Below are 19,936 nucleotides of genomic sequence, written 5' to 3'. Positions count from 1 at the left end.
GCTTTGAGGGTGGCAGCTCAGCATTTACCCCACAGCTCAAAAAAAACACAGACAAGAAACATCCAGGTTCATCCATCCCTGTCCCTGTTGCCTGTCTGCATGATGACCTTGTTCAGCCAAGGACAAGAAGAAGGAAGCTTACTGAAATTAGGTGGTGCAGCCTCCGTTTGGGATGTGATCTTTTGTCACCTTAGATACATTATGTTCTTGGACTCCCTGAGGCTGTGATGCAGGAACAATACTTACCCTCAGCTGCCACAGCCATTCAGAACGGGCACAGAGCACTCAGGTCCTCAGATGAAAAGCACCACTGAAATCCCAGGTGCTGCTCTTGGCAGGAGGTGGGTGCCCAAGTACCCACAAGTGGCACACTGCTCACCAGCTGTTCAAGTTGTCCAACACAGCACAGGGCCTCTCCATAAAGACCCCAGCCTAACTTGTGTCCTGATTTTCCAACTGGCAAACCTGAGGCTCTTCACCTGCTATTAAACTGTGTCACCTCATAATACATTCACAGGATGAATGGACTCTGGCCTTGTATAGAGCTGCTGACTAAGGCTATGACTAGAGTGAACAGTTTTGAGGCAGTTGCTCAGATGTAGGCAGCTCTGATGGTGAAACCAAACAAACACCAGTTGGCATCAAACACTGACATTAAGAAATTTAGTCAGCAGACCACAAACTAGATTGTAGCACCACAAGTACACCTAACCCTTTGACTTCTTACCTTATAATAAGAAAAAAAAAAGAATGCTTACAATACAGCAATGCTTTAAGGCGCCTGTGGGGCAGAATCTTCATACCAGTGCTGTGAAAGAACATCTGAAATGCACCCAAGCAAGCTCAGTTACAGCACAGAAAGTGCTCACCAGGGAAGCACAGCCCATGCAGCACTACAACACTGCTGTTTTGGTTAGACCTTGGTTACCAGCCCATACCAGAGTGACATCTGAGGTCAAACCTGTTACAGCTTCAGCTACACCCTGGAGCTGGAGCTTCAAAACGTGTAAGACTGCATGGAAGGATGCCCTGTGTTAAGCGTTTGAAACTGAAGACATTGCATCAAGGTTATTTCACAGACCTGCCTTAAGAGGCTGTAGGGCTTCTAGCAACATTCCCAAACTGCTGCCCTGTCCAAGCTTTGAGGTTTCATCACATCTGAGAAAGTGCCAGGCATATTTCTGTCCTTGAAAAAGGCCTCCTATGATGTTTGACATGTCACAGATTTCAGTTCTTGCCACCTTTCTCCTGCTTTTTCTTCAGCTCTCCATTTCTCTACAGAAGTAATCCCCATGCTATGGTGGCTAACAAGGCAAGGAATAAAGACATCCACGGGGACACTGCCCTTAGATTGCCTGCTTGGCTTCCAGCCACCAATGCCTACAAATGATTTCCTGCTGCCCCTTCTCCAGTCATAGCAAGGTGAAAGGCTCCTCCACAGCCCCATCTACCTGTCCCTGCAATCAGGAGTCTGTATTCTGCCACATCCCTGTGGACCTGTGTGTCAGCACCTACACAAGTTCTTCAGCAGCAAAACACTTTTTCGAAGTACCCATCACTTACTCGAACAGACACTTCTGAACTCAGACACAAGATACAACCAGGGCAAAGCAGGACAGAGCCCCAAAGCCCCTGACTTATGGACACATCCAGGACACTGCACATTAATGTTCTAATACCAACTAAGCAAAAATGAATAGAGAAAGGAAAAAAAAAAAGTCACCTCACTGAAAACTTACAAGGTATGCTAAATGTACATATTTATGGCAAATGCTGCTCAAACAAAACCTGCTATAACACACTACTTCTGTCACTTTAGGGTAGAGATCTATTTCATCAGAGCAATCTGTGTTTAGCTGGTATATTAATGCATGTAATAACTAGGAGTTCAGAGTGCAGCCACAATGGTTTCAGCTTCTAGAGTTGATCAGTGCCTGCTGAAATTTTTTTTTTAACAAGGGAACAAAGCACTAAAAACTTTTTAAAATTACATGAATGAAGACCTGCAGAATAAATGTTGATAAAGCAAATTAAGACCAGCAACATGCAAATTTCTTTGCCATTTCACGCTTTGAAAGAACACATCAGAAATTTCATCTGTTTTAAATGAGTCTGGAGGTGAAATCAAAGATTCCTTTTTATCTTAATGTGGCTCAAGCAGAAAAGGAAGAGACTGGGGGAAACGCATGACTAATATGTACTTGGATCAAGCATTAGTACATTACATCTTCTGATCTTCAGTGACATGATCTCCCATGCAAAAGAACACAATCAAGTCATCTGCAAGCATGTCACACCTTTGAAAACATATATATTGATGCAGAATTCAGTGCATTTCAGAGCTCATTGCTTTGATTGGAATTTGAGGAGTAAGTGAGCCAGAAATTGAAGCAAATTATAGCAACTGATTGCCATAATGTTGTGGGAGAAGGCGGACATAGCCTTAGCTTAAGGTTGGAATACAGGCAGAAGCAACTTTTGTTGACATACTATAGCAGCCTAGAAAAAACAAAGAGGAATAGAATTACTGTTGTTGGTAGAATTAATGAAAGGCTGATGTTTGAACATGAGCAATTTTAAGGTTTGCCTGCCCTCCATTTTTTTCAAACTAAGTCTGCTTAAGAACTGCAGATCTTTTTCATTACCAAGCATTAGCAGAGTTATAAAGGAAGATTCCCTTCACAGAATCCTCATAATCCTGGGTTTCATTAACAGAGTGAAGGTAATGCCACCTTGCTTTGACAATGCAAGGTTAGTCTGGCTTTTCCCAAATGAGGGCACATCTACATATGGACTTCCAATCCAAATGAACCTACTGGCAACAGACAAGTTCAGAAGCTATTTGAATGAGAAGAAAAAGGAGGAAGATAGAGCAACTCCTGAGACTGCCAGACACAGCAAATGTCATCTCTGCACTTCTAGTGCTACAATGGCATCTAGAACATCAAGTGTCTTTCAAGTCTTGGAAAGCATAACTATGTAAGGAGACACAAGTGTCATCTGCTTCAAACCCACGATTTTTGGAAGGCACCCAGGTCAATGTCAGCTTGAGATGAGAGCAGCAGCCTATTTGCCTTTCAAACAAGCACTGCTGCCAACTCCAGCTATAGAAAGGAACAAAGCATTAGTGTTTCGGGGTGCACTTGCTGGAGACAGAACACTGAAGCGTCTGGAAAGAGCTCAACACAAGAGCCGTAGGAAGATTCAAGCCTCCAACTCACAAGGAGGCCTGCTCATGTGGCCAGAGAAAGACAGCAGTTCCAAATTAGGTTTGTTAAACTCACTTGGTACTTAAGTTAATAGAAACTAAACATATTTGGATTTATCATGTAATGATTTTAGTAGAGTGAAAGAACAGACTTGCTGCCCTCATGTAGCTCATTTTGTCTGCTTTCTTTTCCACACAATGTGTCCTGATTTGTCCACTATTGTTCCAAGGCATAGACTGTTTCCTGCTAGGGTACATTGCTCTAGTGATTTTACATTTTGAGCTTTCTGTGCTACCGTGACGCACAATTACTCCAAATCTAGACTCCAACATTACTCCAATTGCATGCTATTGTACTGCCATTTCAGCATGAGTAAGTGAAACTTTGAGAACAGCATGAACATTTGATGCTTTTCAAGGCTTCAGTGTCAAATTATCACCTTATGCAGACACAAACCCTTTTCTTGGCATTTTCATGCCACTGCATCTGCTTAAAATGATCAAGTGAAGATGGCAGAAATAAGCCTGTTCTGAAACCATAAATTGCACAAAGAGTAAATGTCTTTGTCCTCTGCCAAGTATTTTCTTAAATAGTATTCACTGCCTTATGTTTTTATTATGCAAATCATCTCCATCTCAGTAAACTTTCTACTGTGCACAATGGCTTTTTCTTTGGCAGGGAAGATGGAATAGTTCATTGAGAATAACATTTGGTGTTCTTCAGCAATGTCCTTAGCAACGCTTTGAATTACAGAAATTATTTCTTTCAATCAACTCTCATAAGCCTACGTCTCAATTAATTAAAAAAAACAACAACACAGTTTTCCCATTAAAATATTTGGGCTGTTCTTTCTGGGATTTGTTATTTTCTTGAAATACAAAGGAAGATAAAGCTCAAGATATGCAGAGCAAGCAAAAGAAAAAAGATGAAGGGGAAGAAGCCTTGGGAAGGCCCTTTTGAAGAGCCTACTGTTGAAAGAGGACACATCACTAGCTTTAAACACAAAAAAGACAGTTAACAAAATAAGCCATGAGGGAGCAAAAGAAGGCAGAGCAAACAAGAGGAAGGCAAAGGAAACAAATAACACAAGGCTACTATGAACAAATATAAGTCACTATTAGCTGCAGTTTCCAGGGGTCTAGAAGATAGATGGGAGCTTGCAAACAGCACTCCAGAGACAGTAGCAAAGGTTTACACACAGTTATTACCTGCTTTTGATGTACACAACATAAGATCCTAAACAGGTAACTTATGACCTTTATGGCATTTGTAAATATGCAACATTAAAATAAGGAAGAGTAGCAGAAGTCGAAGAGTAGAGGACAAGTGGCATTTGTGTAGGCAATGCAAGCAACCCCCAAGCTCACCAACACCAATTTATTGTTTCCAGGAAGGATAAATCCCAACACCAGGCACCTCCCGACCTGCAGCAGATGGGACAGCTTGCCAAGACCCCACCATACATCCCTGTCAGAAGTGACACAAGTGCAAATACACCACCACACTGAAACTGGCCTTTGGGTCAGGCCAAAACAGATAACAGCAGCATCACCAGAAGAGGAATTTGCAAAATGAGGGTAAAGCCACCATGAAGTCTCTGTCCTGAGGAAATATTTTTGAAAGGAAAAGATGAAACAAGGAGACTTATAAAGAACTACATTTATTTTTGTTTACAGCAGATATCATAAATAAAGCTAAAACAATTTTCACTGTGTGCAAAATACAGAATTTCCATGTGAAAATTTAAATACAGCATTAAAAAATAATAAAAATATTCAGTTAAGATTATAAAGCAAAATGAAGGTTTAGGAGGAGAAGGACAGAATCCTCACTGGCCAGGAAGAGCTAGGAAGACTCTGCAACAGAGGGCAGAAAACACAGCAGTGGAAATGGTTTGAAATGGAAGACCTTTACCTCATGACCTTCATCTGAAAGTGTGCTGAGCTTTGTAACATAACACCACAGCCCTGAAACACACAGGAAGCCATGTCCTAACCACTTGTGCAGGAAGTGATGCTAAAAATACAGAGGGTTCTGCGTGGGCACGGCCTGGGGACTTTCAAAGCTATCAAGACATTCTAGGATACCCACACAAAAATACTATTGCTTTAGTCATGCAAACAAACAGGTCAGCAAGATAAGATGTCAGAGCCCCTGCAGCCAATCTGCATTCCTGGCTGAGGTGTGTGAAATGGGGCAGAGGACGTTTGGACCCTCCGGAAAATTGCTGCTTAGATCAATTCCCAGAGGCCCTTCCCTTTGAAAGAGATACTGATCAGGAAAGGCAAGGCCATAGCCATACCAGCCAAAGCCTTAGCATGCTTGTGTGTCAGATCAAGCCCCCGATTCTTGTTTGGATTCATTTTCCCTTCCAGATTATCAACAGATGAGTACAAATAGTAGCAAAAAAAAACAACAAAAACAACAAACCCAAACATATGAAATAATCACACAAATCTGTCAAGGAGAGCAGTGGCAATGTCTCAAGCAGCCAGACAAACTCATTGAGTGGCAAGTAAGGCCCAGTTAATTAGTTAACAAAACAATTCAAATCAGGTCACGCCCATCACAAACTTGCTGTTTTGGTATTACAGACTGAAAGCAGCATGCAGATGTATTACTGTTAGGCCTGCCTATTACATCACTGGGGTAGAATACTGGAACTTGAATCACTATGGCTACATTTTCAACACAGTCCTTCTAGACTGTACTTTTCCAGTATGAAAGCAGAAGTGCTTCGAAAGCATCACAGCACTCAAACCTCATGCAGAGCTCAATGGAAATCTGCTCAAGGCATAGCTGAGCTGAATGGAAATAGGTGTTCAAGCTAACCAGGCTCATCTTGCCCTGATCTTCCTTTATTTTTTTGCTTCAATGCTTAAAAAAAAATAAGGCTTTAACTAATTGTTTCAAGAAAAGGTACTAGCCTTAAAGACAGAAGGAAGCATACACGATCAGAAATAAGAGAGAAAAGCATCCTCTAAAGTGTGCAGACATTAGCTTCTCTAGAACCACAATCAGTGACAGGTTAAATGATCATGCCAAATCTCACATCCATTAATATACCAGAAACACACAGATTGCTCAAGAAGTCTTTAAAACAGGCGCACTGCAATGCTGCCAAACAACACTGTTAGTCACACAATTTTGGAACTGGTAACCAGGGGAAAGAGAGAAAAATAAAAAGAATCACCTGAGAGCAGAAAGGCTTCAGCCAGTGAGTGGGTGCAGCACCGGAATGATGAACTGGACTAAAAGCAAGGAGGGAGATTGACAGAAGACAGCAGGAAAAAAAGACACAGAACTTGGTTATACAGGAAAGCATCAGAAGGACTTTGTAGGCACATAGAAGAATTTGTCCAAATGAAACTGCCCTTTTTTCACTGCATGATGAATGAGGACAAATAGGTATGAATCTTACTAGCAGAATATCAAGATTAAACTGGTTAGAGAGATACAATACAAAACCCCTCCCCAAGAGAATCACCTGCAAACTCCCAGTGGAATAAGCAGCGTAACCAAGATCCCTCAGGAAAATGTTTCCATTATGCAAGTTCCTGAATTCCATTGTGGTTATGCAGAGATTTTATTTCTCATTGTATAAAGCAAATATAGCATTTAATTTTTTTTAATTTGGACTTTCTACTAGTAAGATTAATTTCCTTTAACTTCATTGGACATTAGAAATGTCCAAGTTCCTTACTATATAACCATTTTCTGTAAGTTTACCTTTATGCTCGCTCTGCTAAAAAGCAGGAAGTTTCCTGTAGCAAGGGAAAAAAAAAAAACAGGAAAAAAAATGCCCCCTAAAGCCTGTGCAGTAGACCAAAAGCAAAACTGATGGCAAGCCAAATGTTAAAATTTTACCACCTAGCAGTTTGCTGTGTCCAAGGAGTAATATGGCAAATTGTGCTGCAGACTTTTTTCCTTTTTCAAGTGGAACAATTCCCATCATTAGCAAATGACTAAAAAAACACAGCCTTCCAAAAAGCACAGCCAGTTTGGTTGGTTGGTTTTCAAAAATGCTATAAAAGGTACAGATACATTTCTTTACAGATATATACAGATGCCCATTATGTTGTTAGAACTGTCACTGTGTCCAGTCAATATTCTAGCAAGGTTTTGCTGAGTACATGTTGGAACATTAATGGCAATTTATTCCAAATAAATGCTGTCTTATACCTAAAGAGTTCTCTTCAAGCACTCTAAAGTGTGAAAAGCTTTATCTTTGTAGTTTAAAGAAAGTTAAACTACCTAGAAGAGAAATCCAGTTTGTCATTTGTTTTAAACAGAAGACATGTTTCCTTTTAATATCCAAGAAACAAAACAAATCATAGAATGATCTGGATTGGAAGGGACTTTTTGCTCACAAATTAGACACCTGCCAGTCCATAAGCAGTGCAGTCATTAAGATCACTGGAAGGTGATCCTCAACTTTGGTACTACCTGGGTGCAACATTTCCTACCACTTAAACCATACACTTTGGGATAGAAATAAATGCTACTGATACTTTAATTTTAGGTTATACATATTACAACATTTATGTATTTACCTATTTCCTGGTTAACTTCTGAATTTAAACATTTAATTGTTTGAGAAGCAGAGAGCATGCTTACCTCACTGACTAACTAGTCTGGAAGTAAATCAGACATTATGATGCTGGTGCCTTCTTGCTGTTAAATAGCTTATTTAGCCTGTCCAGACACTGTCTGATTAAGGTAGAACTTGTTGAGAGACATTTGAAAGAAATTTGCTTAATGGTTGCTCCAGATTATAGACTTTCACCTTTCTGTCATCAGCTTTATACACTGAAATGAACGAAACACCCAGTTAAGAAGTAATCTCCTTAGAGTACATTTGTAGTTTTTTGTTATTTATTCTAAACTAGTATTTTTGAAACATTCCAAAAGATACTAGGGCAGCTCTTATCCAGAGGTCAACACCAGTCATTTCAGTTATAGGTGAGTGTTCCATAAACTGATATTGCTTGATTCAATCAATTAATGGGGAAGCCTTGACTTGAGGAATAAGTCAGGTGTAATTACACTACCTTTGACTTAGCTTCAATCAAGCCTTCACTCAGCTAAGATTTGCTCTTTGAATTTATTCCAACTCTTTCAATAGATCAGTAGTACAATTTGTACCCACCATTAAGAAAGGGTATCTATCACATGTAAGAAATGTAAAAGGCTTGACTAGGAGCAATGTCAATTAAATACATGATTTTTTCTTTTCTTTTAACATAGTCATGCAAGTTACAAACCTCATAATCCAGAGCAATTATGGAAGCAAGAAAAAAAAAAAAAGGTATGTGCCATACTCAGGGTTCAAAACCAGTCATTTGTCATAAATATCCCCCAAGCATCTGAAAGAATACATATTCTTTCTTGGTCTAACAAAAGCCAAAACCAAACCAAATGAACAAGTAGGGAGGGGGGGATGGGGATCAGACAGGTAAACAAATGGCTTTAAAATGTTACAGCCCTCCAATGGTCCTTCACAAAATAAAAATGAGGAGAGGGAGGGAAATAAATCTACAAAATATCCTTCATCCATCTCTGTTCTGGAAATGTGTCTGGACACTGCCCTTCATACTCTAACATACAGTACATCTTATATTGACAATTCTGATTGCACCTTATTTGTATCAGAAGGAATCCACCATTCATTTATGTCACATTATATGGCAGGAAAATCAAAACCAAACCAAAACAAAACCCCCTCCAGAAAAGAGCAAGGCTGTTAATTCTGAAAATCTGAAAGGCACAATTGAGGAAGACACATAGAAGAATTTACACCCTACAGAATTTTTTTCACCCATTCAAGCACATTCTCAAGTGATAGCTCTGCTTCCCGGTACATATGAGCAAGTACCTCTAGAAGAGCATAGAGGAATGGCACACCAAGGCTCAAGAGTTCGTACAAGTAGGTATAGTTATATGCATTGTCCCTGAAATGGAGGTTGGTAGCGTGCAGAAAACCATGCATCCAGTTAGACAGGCGTCTGGGAATGTCAAGCAGATCCCTTGTCACCCGCAGGGGCCAGCTTAGCGTGCCCCTAAAGAAGGAAGTCAGGATACCTGGGGACCTGTCCTCTGGACTGCTAGCTGCAGACAAAGTGTTTTCTGTGATGGTCTCCGTGGGTTTGGGTTCTTCTTTTTTCCATGCTTCTGTTGCCTCCTTTATATAAAGCATTAAAAAAACGTTCAATATACTTTAAAAATGCAATGTCAAATATAGTTTCAGAAAGTGAAAATCCAGTTTCTGTTACTGTTTTCAAGTTTTTAATACATATACACACACACACAGAGTCATTTCTAATTGCTCTTAAGTTCAACTTGGTCTAGAAAAAGCTAAATTCTGTTGAGACCCAGACTGCAAATATGCCAAACTGAAACAGGAGGTTATATTTTTATACTGATTTTACTGGACATCAGGTAGAAAAAAAATATCTTATGCACACACACACAATTATTTTCCCCCACTCCAGACAGAGCTGCCTCAACATCATCTGCACTAATAATGTAACCGATACGCACCTTTCCTTGGATCTGTGTCATTGCCCTTCTCTTTCTGTGTTTAGTACTGATTTTGCAGTGTGTAAAATGAGGTTTACAGTAAAATTTACCTACAAGGGGAAAAAATGAGATAAATGATATTTTAATCTATTTGTTTACGGACTGAAATTTCACTGTTTCATCTATAAAAGATGAAATTGGGATAATTAATGGTTGGGCAGCAATAGGAATGGCAAACTTGACCCCAAGTCTGAACGGCTCACAGCTCTGAATGGGTTTCCATTACAGTATATGGGTTTGAACATTGGTTAAATTAGGCAAGGCCATTTGTCTACCTCACAGGTTTAAGATCAATAATCAGCAGAAAAAATAAGATTCTATAAATACCAAGTCACAAGACATCAAGCAACAAAATAAGTCAAATGATCAGTTCAAAAAGGGTTTTGCAGAAGATTCTTTGGCTTCAAGTCTTGACGCATTTTGCAGAAGGAGATCAGGTTAGTATTTCATTTCACTTGAATCATTTGCAAGTGGTGAGGGAATTTCAGTTCAGTTTAATAATTTCCCTCTAAACTCAAAACCCCCTCCATCTCCAAAGCCCAGACTATAGATGGAATTGAGCACCCAAAATTTGAACCTCCTATTCTACAGCAGACCAGAATAAATTACAGTGCTGCTTGGCCAATGCTATTGCTTTCCACTCCTAAGCCAGGACCATCTTGAAAGGAATAACCTATATTCCCCCAGCTGTGTAAACCTTTCACTACCAGGACCCATATTCACAGATGACATCATGTAACGGGCAGTTATGAGAGCAGAGAATATTGCTGTATTGTCAGAGAGAAAAAAAAAAAAATCACCTTTTCCCCCCCTCAGCTTTCTCCTCTAATTGGACAAACTGCATTTTGGTCACTCAACTTACTTTTCACTGTGGATTATTTCATTTAAAGCTCATGTCTATCATAAGTAGATTCCCTGAAAGATTAGAACTGCAAGCACAAGGACCAAAAACCAGCACAGATACAAACCCCACCCTTGGCAGGTCTCCTGATTGAGCCCCTCAGCGAGGTCTTTTTAGAAATTTTAGAATCAGCCAGGTTGGAAGAGACCTCCAAGATCATCCAGTCCAACCTAGCACCCAGCCCCATCCAGTCAACCAGACCATGGCCTCATCCAGTCTTTTCTTGAACACCTCCAGGGATGTTGACTCCACCACCTCCCTGGGCAGCCCATTCCGATGCCAATCACTCTCTCTGGCAAGAACTTCCTCCTAACATCCAGCCTATGCCTCCCCCGGCACAACTTGAGACTCTGTCCCCTTGTTCTATTGCTGGTTGCCTGGGAGAAGAGGCCATCTCCCACCTGGCTACAGTGTCCCTTCAGGTAGTTGTAGACAGCAATGAGGTCACCCCTGAGCCTCCTAGTTCCATGAAAGCATCACTAGTCAGACATTTGAAAACGTTTTTCTACAGTTGCTGTATTACCTTCTTCAACATCAAAGGCGTAAATCCCTAAGCGGAGCGTTGTGGAGCAGACGTCACACCTGAAGCACTCCCTGTGAAAGAAGTGGCCCTCTGCACTCAGCCGCTCCATCACGTACACCCGTTTTTTGCAGAAGTAGCAAATGTCACTGCCCCCAATAGACTGAGGGAACTCTTTTCGCAGAGATCCCTGTTACAAGATAAAAATAGAAATGCCATAAGAAAAGCCATTGCACTACACCCCCCCCAGATAGAAATGCTGAAGTGGGCAGCTGCTTGGAGATTTTTTTACACAGCATCCTCCATGCACATTTAAAGTAAGCATCAATCAGCTTTTTTATTACTCATTTGCTGCAATTCCACAGGCTGTGCAGCAATTCATAAGTCAGACACTACAAGGACTTTAAGGGGTGAATTTTCAGCTGGACTTGCACCCACTTTTCCTCTGGGAGTTTACCAATACTTTGTGTACAAAAGCAGCATCAGCCCCAAATGCTCACTCATCACTGCACCACATTGGCTTAGGCACTCACAGCTCAGAGCTGCAGGCATGAGTGCTCTCAGAAGAGGCCAAAGGTAGATAGACATCACCAGCCTCAACAATAGACAGACATTTGGAGTCAAGAAAAAAAAAAACCACTATGAAGGCTCAGTTCATACACACTCTGGAGGAAAACGCAGGCTCATGCCTTAAGATCCAGTAAGAAAAAACAGTGAAGACTATGCTGGTGTCTGAACTACAACTTAAACTACTGCAGACACACTTCCTTTCCCAGCCATGCTCCTCCTAAGACTACAGCCCAAGCTGGGGCTCGTTTTGTTTTAATTTTAATTCCTACCACAGACATTCAGAATATGTTTAACTCATTAGACTTTGAAAGTAGTTTCAAGTTGTTAATAAGGATCATATTTTGAAGTTGTTGTTGAATTTGGGCTGGCAATTAACATATTTTAATTGCCACAGATCTCTTTGGATACATGTGCAAAAGGAACCAAAAATCAATTAGATGCTACTGGTCTTCCCTCCTTTTTCTTACTAGAGGCAGATACGAGGACATTACTTTGCATTAGTGCATTATGCTTGATTACAGGTCAGTGTAGATGAATATCCTGTGCCTGTCATAGCCATTTTTGTCTCCCTTTCCTTCTACCATCCCCACTGCCACAGGAGAGGGTTCATACATGGGACAGAAGAGGTGCAAACTTGCCAGAGCCCAGGCACATTTGGGCAGCCACACACAATCCACACCTCATCTTAAGCTTGCAGCAAAAGAGGGCCTTGAACAATTTTTTAATGTAAAGCACAAGTCATAGCTGTCATCATCACATTGTCTTGTGATTGTTCCTATTCCAAGTCTGTCTTTAGTAATCCATGTTGCTGTGATGAATCATTTCAGATTGTGAAACCTTCTAAGCAACAAACCATCCAAATGGGGAAAAACACAAAGACCTTTTTAAAAATCTGATGTTAATACAACAGATTGTTCTAACAAAGTGTTCAGTGCTGGCTAATAAAGTGTCATCACCACAGAACACCTTACTTTGCTTCCCAATACTGGACAGCTCTCAGAAGCGGAGGCAGAAGATGGAGAGTGAGGAATGTGGCAAGAACCTGTAGCTCTGTCCAGAGACTGCTTCTGAATTCAACACAGAACAGTGTCAGAGTTTAAAAACAGCTCCTCTCAACATGAAGTGTGGCAATTCAGGATTTGTGTTAAAAATAACAGCCTAAACATGTACTGGATAAAACTTTCTTCAGAAGCCACCCTGATTAATAATGGTCTTCTGTTAATAGCCCTAGCAGTAATTACACTTAATAAAAGCTTCCTCAAGTTTTTGTTCATACAGAGAAGTAATAAAAATATAAATAGACGACACGGTGAGCAACATTTCCAGCACATCCACACAGCAGCGTGTTTTGCCAATTAGCATTTGATTTGTTAGTAAGTGTTAGACGAAGGCCTTTCATAACACTTAAAGTGCTCCACAACTAGGGTCCTAAGTCAGGATGACATTCTGGAAACACCATTCAAGTTATGGTTTCTGTACGTGTTTAGTCTTACCAGTTCGAGGGGAGGAAGCTGTGGCTTGGGTCTGTGATCATTCACATACAGATTGACAAGAACTTCAGCCACAGCTCCAATTGCATGTGAGACCTTTCCTACAGTCATCTAACCAGAGAAGAGGAGAAGATGAAGAATAGAAGGTAAGGAGTTTTAATTATTCTCAAGGAAGAACTGAATGAGAAAAGTACAGGAATGACTTGAAAACATGCTAGACTAGGAGAAAGAGCACAGGTGAAGTCTAGCAGAGCACAAATATGGTCATGCTTGACCATCCAGGCCCAGCTGGTGGCCACAGAAGGCTTCCATGCAGCCCACACACTTTTCCCTGCAGATGACAAAGAAAGCTGCCACAGCACACAAGGCCTCCTGCTGTGTGCACAGAGGCTCAGCTAGAAGCTACTACCTGACTATCAGGGTTGGATTCTGGTATATTAAAAAAAACCACCACCCTACTGTCCACTTTCACTTCTTAGGACTTGGTTGTTTCACAACAGGGCCTGGGGACTAAACAGAGCACAAACTCTGGCAATTCACAAAACATTCTCTGAAAACACACTACAAGTCCTGCATGGAAATGTTTTGTTGATGGTCATAGAGCAACAATTCACTGTCTCCCCAATGACTCAACACCAGGGAAAATTGGAGAAACTATGCTCATGAGTAGATGACATCTCCATTAATCTGTCTCATCATACTATTGCAGACATGATTATTAGACTGTTTCTAACTAAATGTATCAAATAGACATGCCTGAAGGAGACTGCAACTCCTTAGACTGCAATCAGATCACTGACTGCATGGTCTGGCCTTTCTTGCCAAAATACGTGCCTGGGGACTGGAAAAGAAGAAAGGGGGGTGGGGGTGTGTGCATGTGTACACGTGTGCAAGTGGCAGACAGATCAGTAGGTACTGCAGTTCTCAGTATCTTGAGCAAAGTCTGTAAGTACTTAGTAGATTTACAGCAGTATTTTCTATCCTAAGCCAACTTTTCTGCAGTGATTTTGATTTTAGTTTTACAGACAAAGGCAGCAAGAGCAATCCTGGTATGGCCAGAGATCTAGTGTTCTGCTTCCAAAATCAAGACCTTTTTTTCCCCTGGAGGATCCCTGATCTTTAGCTTACATTTCATCTGTCATCCACAGAGCCCATACTTCTCAGTGAAATGTTTCTATCCTGAGTGGTGTATTATAAATCAATATTAGAAATGAGATTACTTGCTACTATAGCAATCTCCAGACTTGCTGACTGCTCTGGTCTCCTGATCAACCACCACCAACACAAACACTGTTGCTCTTCACCAGTGGAGAAGACAGGAAACAAGTGGATTTAAGGACTGATTAGATTTTGTTTCAGAGTTGTTGTTCAACAAGGACATAATACTGGGGGAAGATCTCTACTACTGCTCCTTACTGAATGGGTATGTGGGTACTCAGAAGATCAGTTTGCTACAGCCTTGGTACTTCATCCTTCAGATGCCTTGCAGAGGTCTCTCAATGGACTGGAGTACTGGGCAGTAACTAAAGGGCTGAAATTTAACAAGTCCAGACACCAGATTCAGCAGCTAGGACAAAGTAACATCAGGCACAAGTATAAACTGGGAGAATAAAGCTAGAAGGCAGATTATTACTTGCATATGGTGCCACATAAAAGTTAATTCTTAGTAAGTTGCAATGACCGTGTGTCTTTAAAAGAAACAATATGCTTCCACAGCCTTCCTTTCATGCCCTCCCTTCAGACAGAGGCTTAATGACAGGGTTCTGTAATCAGAATGATTAATTAGCAATACCTTTCAATAAATCTCCCACCATAAATAGCAATGTTCCAGTGAAAATTCAAGAGATGTGAAAGGATCATCATGTCTGATAACCTCAGTATTCACTTGAAATTAAAATGACAGTACCAATTATTTAAAAGATGGGAGTGGGCTGACATTTATAGGTCATATCTCAAGAAGTCCTGCACAACTCAATATTTCTGTCTTCCTCTGTTCTGCTGGGAAAAAGCAGGAAGAGAGACAGACATGTCACTTGTACTCACTGGCTGCCCAGGAAAAACTCAAACCAGTTTTATGCCCTTTTTTCCCCCAAATCTACTAACTAGCTTTGCCACTGAAATATCTACAGTAATTCATCATCACTTGCGGTTCATCTGGATAAGTTTTCCATTACCACATGCACCTCAAAAAGGAAAGTACAAGTTTGCCTGTTCATTATCAGACCTGCTATTTAAAAATTCTCAAGGACACCATGGCATCATATTTAGACCTATGTAAAACATAGAGCTCCTCAGAGGACCTGAGCCGGAACAACCCTATGGAGCAGCAGACTAAGTACGAAGATATTCATGCACGTAGATCTGCCATGCATGTAGGCCTATCTAACCAGCCAAATATTTACTCTGCTGGTCACAGCATCCATATGATCAAGAGCCTAGACCTCATTCTCAAAGGTTTCTCACACAGTTTGGCTTCGTTTTGGCTTTTATTCTCTTTGCAGTGTCACAACAGCTCTCCAAATCAAATGAGCAACAGGCCTCAGTGTTTGTAAACCATTACTTGGCTTAAAACCCATCACATGCTGTACCTCCTAGGTCATAAAAAGTACAAGGTAAATCCAGGCAAAGGAATTATTTGGAAACTGAAGGGAATTAAGAGATTACCACAGTAAGGCACCTGCTAGGTCTGAAGTATCTGTGAAGGGCTGTACAGCCTTTATTTTCCTGGGGAATAAGACAGAGTCTTCAGCACAGGTCTGTCTCAACTGAGGAGTATACCTTTGCAAACAAAGTCAGCTCAGTATCTACCTGCTCAGTTACTGCTGAAGCTGTGAGCCCCATTTCCAACCTGCATTACCAATAAGGTGCAGAAAACCCCTAAAAAGATCTGGACCAATTCCACTAAACGATCCTGCTCTATGCCCACCAGGCAGTAAATATCTTCAGCCATAGCTTACCTGAGACTGGGCAAAACTGATGAGTACTTTGTGAAGCTACTGCTATTTAAATACAACAAAAGCAGGCAGAATGCTTTGTCCATCCTCACACTAAACAAAGGCAGTACTGACTTTGCCGAACAGCACTTCTGTGCTGCCAGCTCCAGCAGCATTGGTTCACAGGAGTTGGCTTCAATACTTCTAGAAACTTTATGTTTCCACCTTTATTCTCACACAAACCCTATTCATGAATGGAGTGTTCCCAGACTGCTACTCCATAATCTATGGGTGAACAAAAAGAAACTCAGGACTTTACCTGCCCTGAAAAGCTGAAAAGCAAACTTTTGTAAATTAAAAGCCATCTAAAAGCGAGTTGGAAGCAAAGTCATCTTCCACAGACAAAAGCACAAGCCATTGTAACATCAGTAAAAGCAGTAAAAGCTGAGTATCTCTGATTCAAGTGTTATCCAAGTGCTTTCATTCATACCATGCCTGTTTCCACTCTAACATTTGCTGTTACAAGGATCTGTACTCCAGCAACTCATGTGCAGAAGGAACTTAAAACTACAAAAAACAACCAAAATTAAAACAGCAATAAAATATTTCTGTATTGATGAGTGCTCATTCTCAGACATTATTATGCAGGTTCTCTCCTGCAGTCTAGACCAATATTCTTATGAAAAGAAAAAACACATGCCATGTTAACAAATAAACAACTAACTGAACCTATGAAGACCAGCAACAACAGAACATTTACAACAATTAGCAATGCAAAATATTCAGAATTGAAGCAAAAATTTTAACTGTTTCCTTTGTTCTTCAGCTTAATCCATGAGCTATTTTCACCAATTACTGTCCTCCTACACATATGCAGAATTAACAACAGTGAACAATGCTTGACTCTAATGCAATATACAAGCTAGAGAACAGATCTGCTGGCAGCACCTTCCATCCAAGCCATTTTTCAAGCAGCTCTTGCACAAGATTGTATTTTACAGGAAAAGTCTGTTAATAGAGTACCTGTCTAGAAGGAACAGCAGGAGAAGCTGAACTGACAGATGATGGAGAAGAGGCAGCAGCTGAATCATGAGGTATAGTGCAAGAGGGAGCTGGGAGCTGAGAATGAGGTAAGCCTTTAGTAGGTAGCTTATTCTGTGTAAAGCAGAAACAGGAAAGTTATCCAACGGACAGCAACATTAGCACAGGTTAAGAGAATAATTTCAGTCATGCATCAAAAAACCCAGAAAGATAACAACTACACTCCTGGATTTCTTCTCTATTTCTGCACAGCAAGGAGCCATGGAAATCGCTACAGCAAAACTTTCATGGCAAACTGTACTTAGTTTCAGTTTTCTTATTTTAAAAGTATAGTGGGCAATAAGGTGCTGGGAGATACCATAATGAAACATAAGAAACACCACACTGCACTGATTGCTGCTGCTCACCAACTCATTAAAAACTGTGAGTTACTAATGTGTACTCTAAAGCACAAGACATGGTTTACTCTAATGCCCTTTGTTCATCCTTAAGGAATCTGACTAGCTTTATAATTTAGTTTGTTTTACCTCAATTAAATCATGCCATAATATTTAAACAAAATTTTTTACCAGTTTCAGTGAATTCCATCTTACTCTTCAGATTCATAGAATCAACCAGGTTGGAAGAGACCTCCAAGGTTATCCAGCCCAACCGATCACCCAGCCCTATCCAGTCATCCAGACCATGGCACTAAATGCCTCATCCAGTCACCCAAATACAACAGGGAAGTTAAAAGCAAAACCACTGCAGTTTTTCCCCACAAGAATTCTTATACATCTTCTAACTCTGCAAGTCTTTGGGTGCAAAACCTAATATTCACCTTTGGAAACTCCACGTATCCAAACATTGAGGCAAGATGTGCTGCTTTCTCTTTAATGTTTTTTTTATGGAATTCCCTATTTGCCATGGTCTGGGCTCTTTTCTGCAATAAATGCAGGTGAAGAAAAGCCGAGGAAAGAAAGAAGGAAAGAAAGAAAGATTTCAGTTAATGCCACACATATCATCAGAATACAGAAAATTTATAGAAGGATTTTTTGCAGTCTTAATATAACCTAAAGTCAACAGGAAAGGTCAGCACATCCAGGGAAAAATACAGATTAACATATGCAGTTAAGAGACAGAAAAGAAAAGAAAAGAAATTGCTTATCACCTGTTTTATTTTTTCCTCCAGGTGCTGAAGACGCTCAAGCACTCCAGAAAGTACAAAGGCAGCAGAACAGGCAGACGCGAGATTTTCACAGGTTTCTGACAGACTGGCCTGGGTATCTGGGCTTTGTACAGTCCTTGCTCTCCTGGCCATATGATCACAACCATTTAAAGACTGTTTGGGTTCCCTGACCTCGTGTTCACTCCTAGCTACCACCTGAAACTGGGAAACACTTGAAGTGAAAAAAAATCTGCTATCTGCACTACCATGCAGTACATGCAGCTTTCAAGGATGCTTTCGAAAGCACGGAACAATCATGCACAGAACCAGAAATAAAATGTTCCCAGATCACTCCTTGCATACTATCTATTGCATCTCTGATGCCTGTGTCCATGCACTGAAATAAATCAGCCCTGCATAACTTAGGCAGGTCTTCATGTCCCTCTTTAGGTTTGTGCTTTCACAAATAACAACAATGCAGAAGAGTAAGACACTAAATGTGGAGCTTTTAGCTAAGGTTTCAGCTGTTTTCTAGCATCACTTCTGCCTGAAAACAAACTGTAAGAATACCAAGAGTAGATCTTGGCATAATTCTAGACCTATTCTGACCCACATCAATAAATTTCAATATATTAAATGTATTCCAGAATAAAAACATTTTATGAAGAGTTGAGAATAGCTCTCCAAATTTGAATCTTCACATTTTGAAGTAAAGGAAGCATTTACACTGATTCAGCTTTATAAAATTCAATCTTAAAACTGACCTTCCAGTTGGTCTTTTCCTAACAGGTTTCTACTTCATCCTATCTGTCCAACTCAAATACATACAGAAACTTCCCAAATTTCTCAGAATTAAAATTTAAAAACTGAACTCAAATCAATTTGCAGTCTGCTTCTGATGTTTCAAGATAGCATACCTGCTTTTAAACCAACAGTTCTCAACCAGTTTAGGATTTCATGTTTTACATCATGCTGATCTGCACATTTCCACATGCAATGCTGATCTCATTTCACTGCAGACTGCTTCTGAAATGCCACTGCAGGATTTTTACTTCCATTTAAAACTCTACAGTAGTAAATGCCAATACTATTTGATATGAAACTGGTGTCACTGAAAGTGCCAACAGAAAAATTTAGGCAATGTATTAAAAAAGGTTTTACCCATGTCTATGATGCTGCAAAAGAGATTTCAGCAAACATTCCTGTCACAAGTTGTACTTAAAAAAAGCAACTCTAGACATCAACATCAGCTTTTCAGTGCTCAAGTTTTTATCTCGGGTATTTTGACCAGGTTTTTCAGAGCAGAAACTCCCTTATTCAATACAACCCAAAGCATTGATTACATGCACACACAAGTTTTTAGGTTCTGCTGTAGTTTTCTCCCATGTTAAATGTAGCTATGTAATTGTATTATACAATTTGGAGTCTAGATGTGATAACACAGAAATCAGCACCTGTGTTTTTAGGGTTCTCTCCTCACACAGTTACTAAATCTTTCAGATAGTTTTCTCATCTGGTCAAGAAATAGCTTTAAACTTGATGGTGT

The 19,936-nt window shown here is 40.3% G+C and overlaps 1 protein-coding gene across 6 annotated transcripts in view; it reads right to left on the bottom strand.

Moving 5' to 3' along the window:
- Positions 1–19,936, bottom strand: part of MICAL2 (microtubule associated monooxygenase, calponin and LIM domain containing 2) — a 118,038-nt gene that overhangs the window by 39,427 nt on the left and 58,675 nt on the right. For 3 of the 6 annotated variants that reach the window (XM_064163760.1, XM_064163761.1, XM_064163762.1), the window contains exons 18-24: positions 18,394–18,612; positions 18,064–18,165; positions 17,226–17,357; positions 13,273–13,380; positions 11,213–11,399; positions 9,750–9,838; positions 9,291–9,390 (exon numbers count right to left, since the gene is read on the bottom strand). In XM_064163760.1, the coding sequence (XP_064019830.1) occupies positions 9,291–9,390; positions 9,750–9,838; positions 11,213–11,399; positions 13,273–13,380; positions 17,226–17,357; positions 18,064–18,165; positions 18,394–18,612 (937 nt within the window). Of the gene's footprint in view, positions 1–4,853; positions 8,019–8,066; positions 9,391–9,749; positions 9,839–11,212; positions 11,400–13,272; positions 13,381–17,225; positions 17,358–18,063; positions 18,166–18,393; positions 18,613–19,936 lie in introns of those variants that run through there. The other 3 variants (XM_064163765.1, XM_064163766.1, XM_064163767.1) reach the window with 3 other exon arrangements.

This window comes from Pogoniulus pusillus, chromosome 24 (assembly GCF_015220805.1).
Source record: "Pogoniulus pusillus isolate bPogPus1 chromosome 24, bPogPus1.pri, whole genome shotgun sequence".
In the NCBI taxonomy this organism is placed as follows: Eukaryota; Metazoa; Chordata; class Aves; order Piciformes; family Lybiidae; genus Pogoniulus; species Pogoniulus pusillus.
Note: the sequence above shows the minus strand (reverse complement) of the source record. Positions and strands in the feature narration are given on the sequence as shown.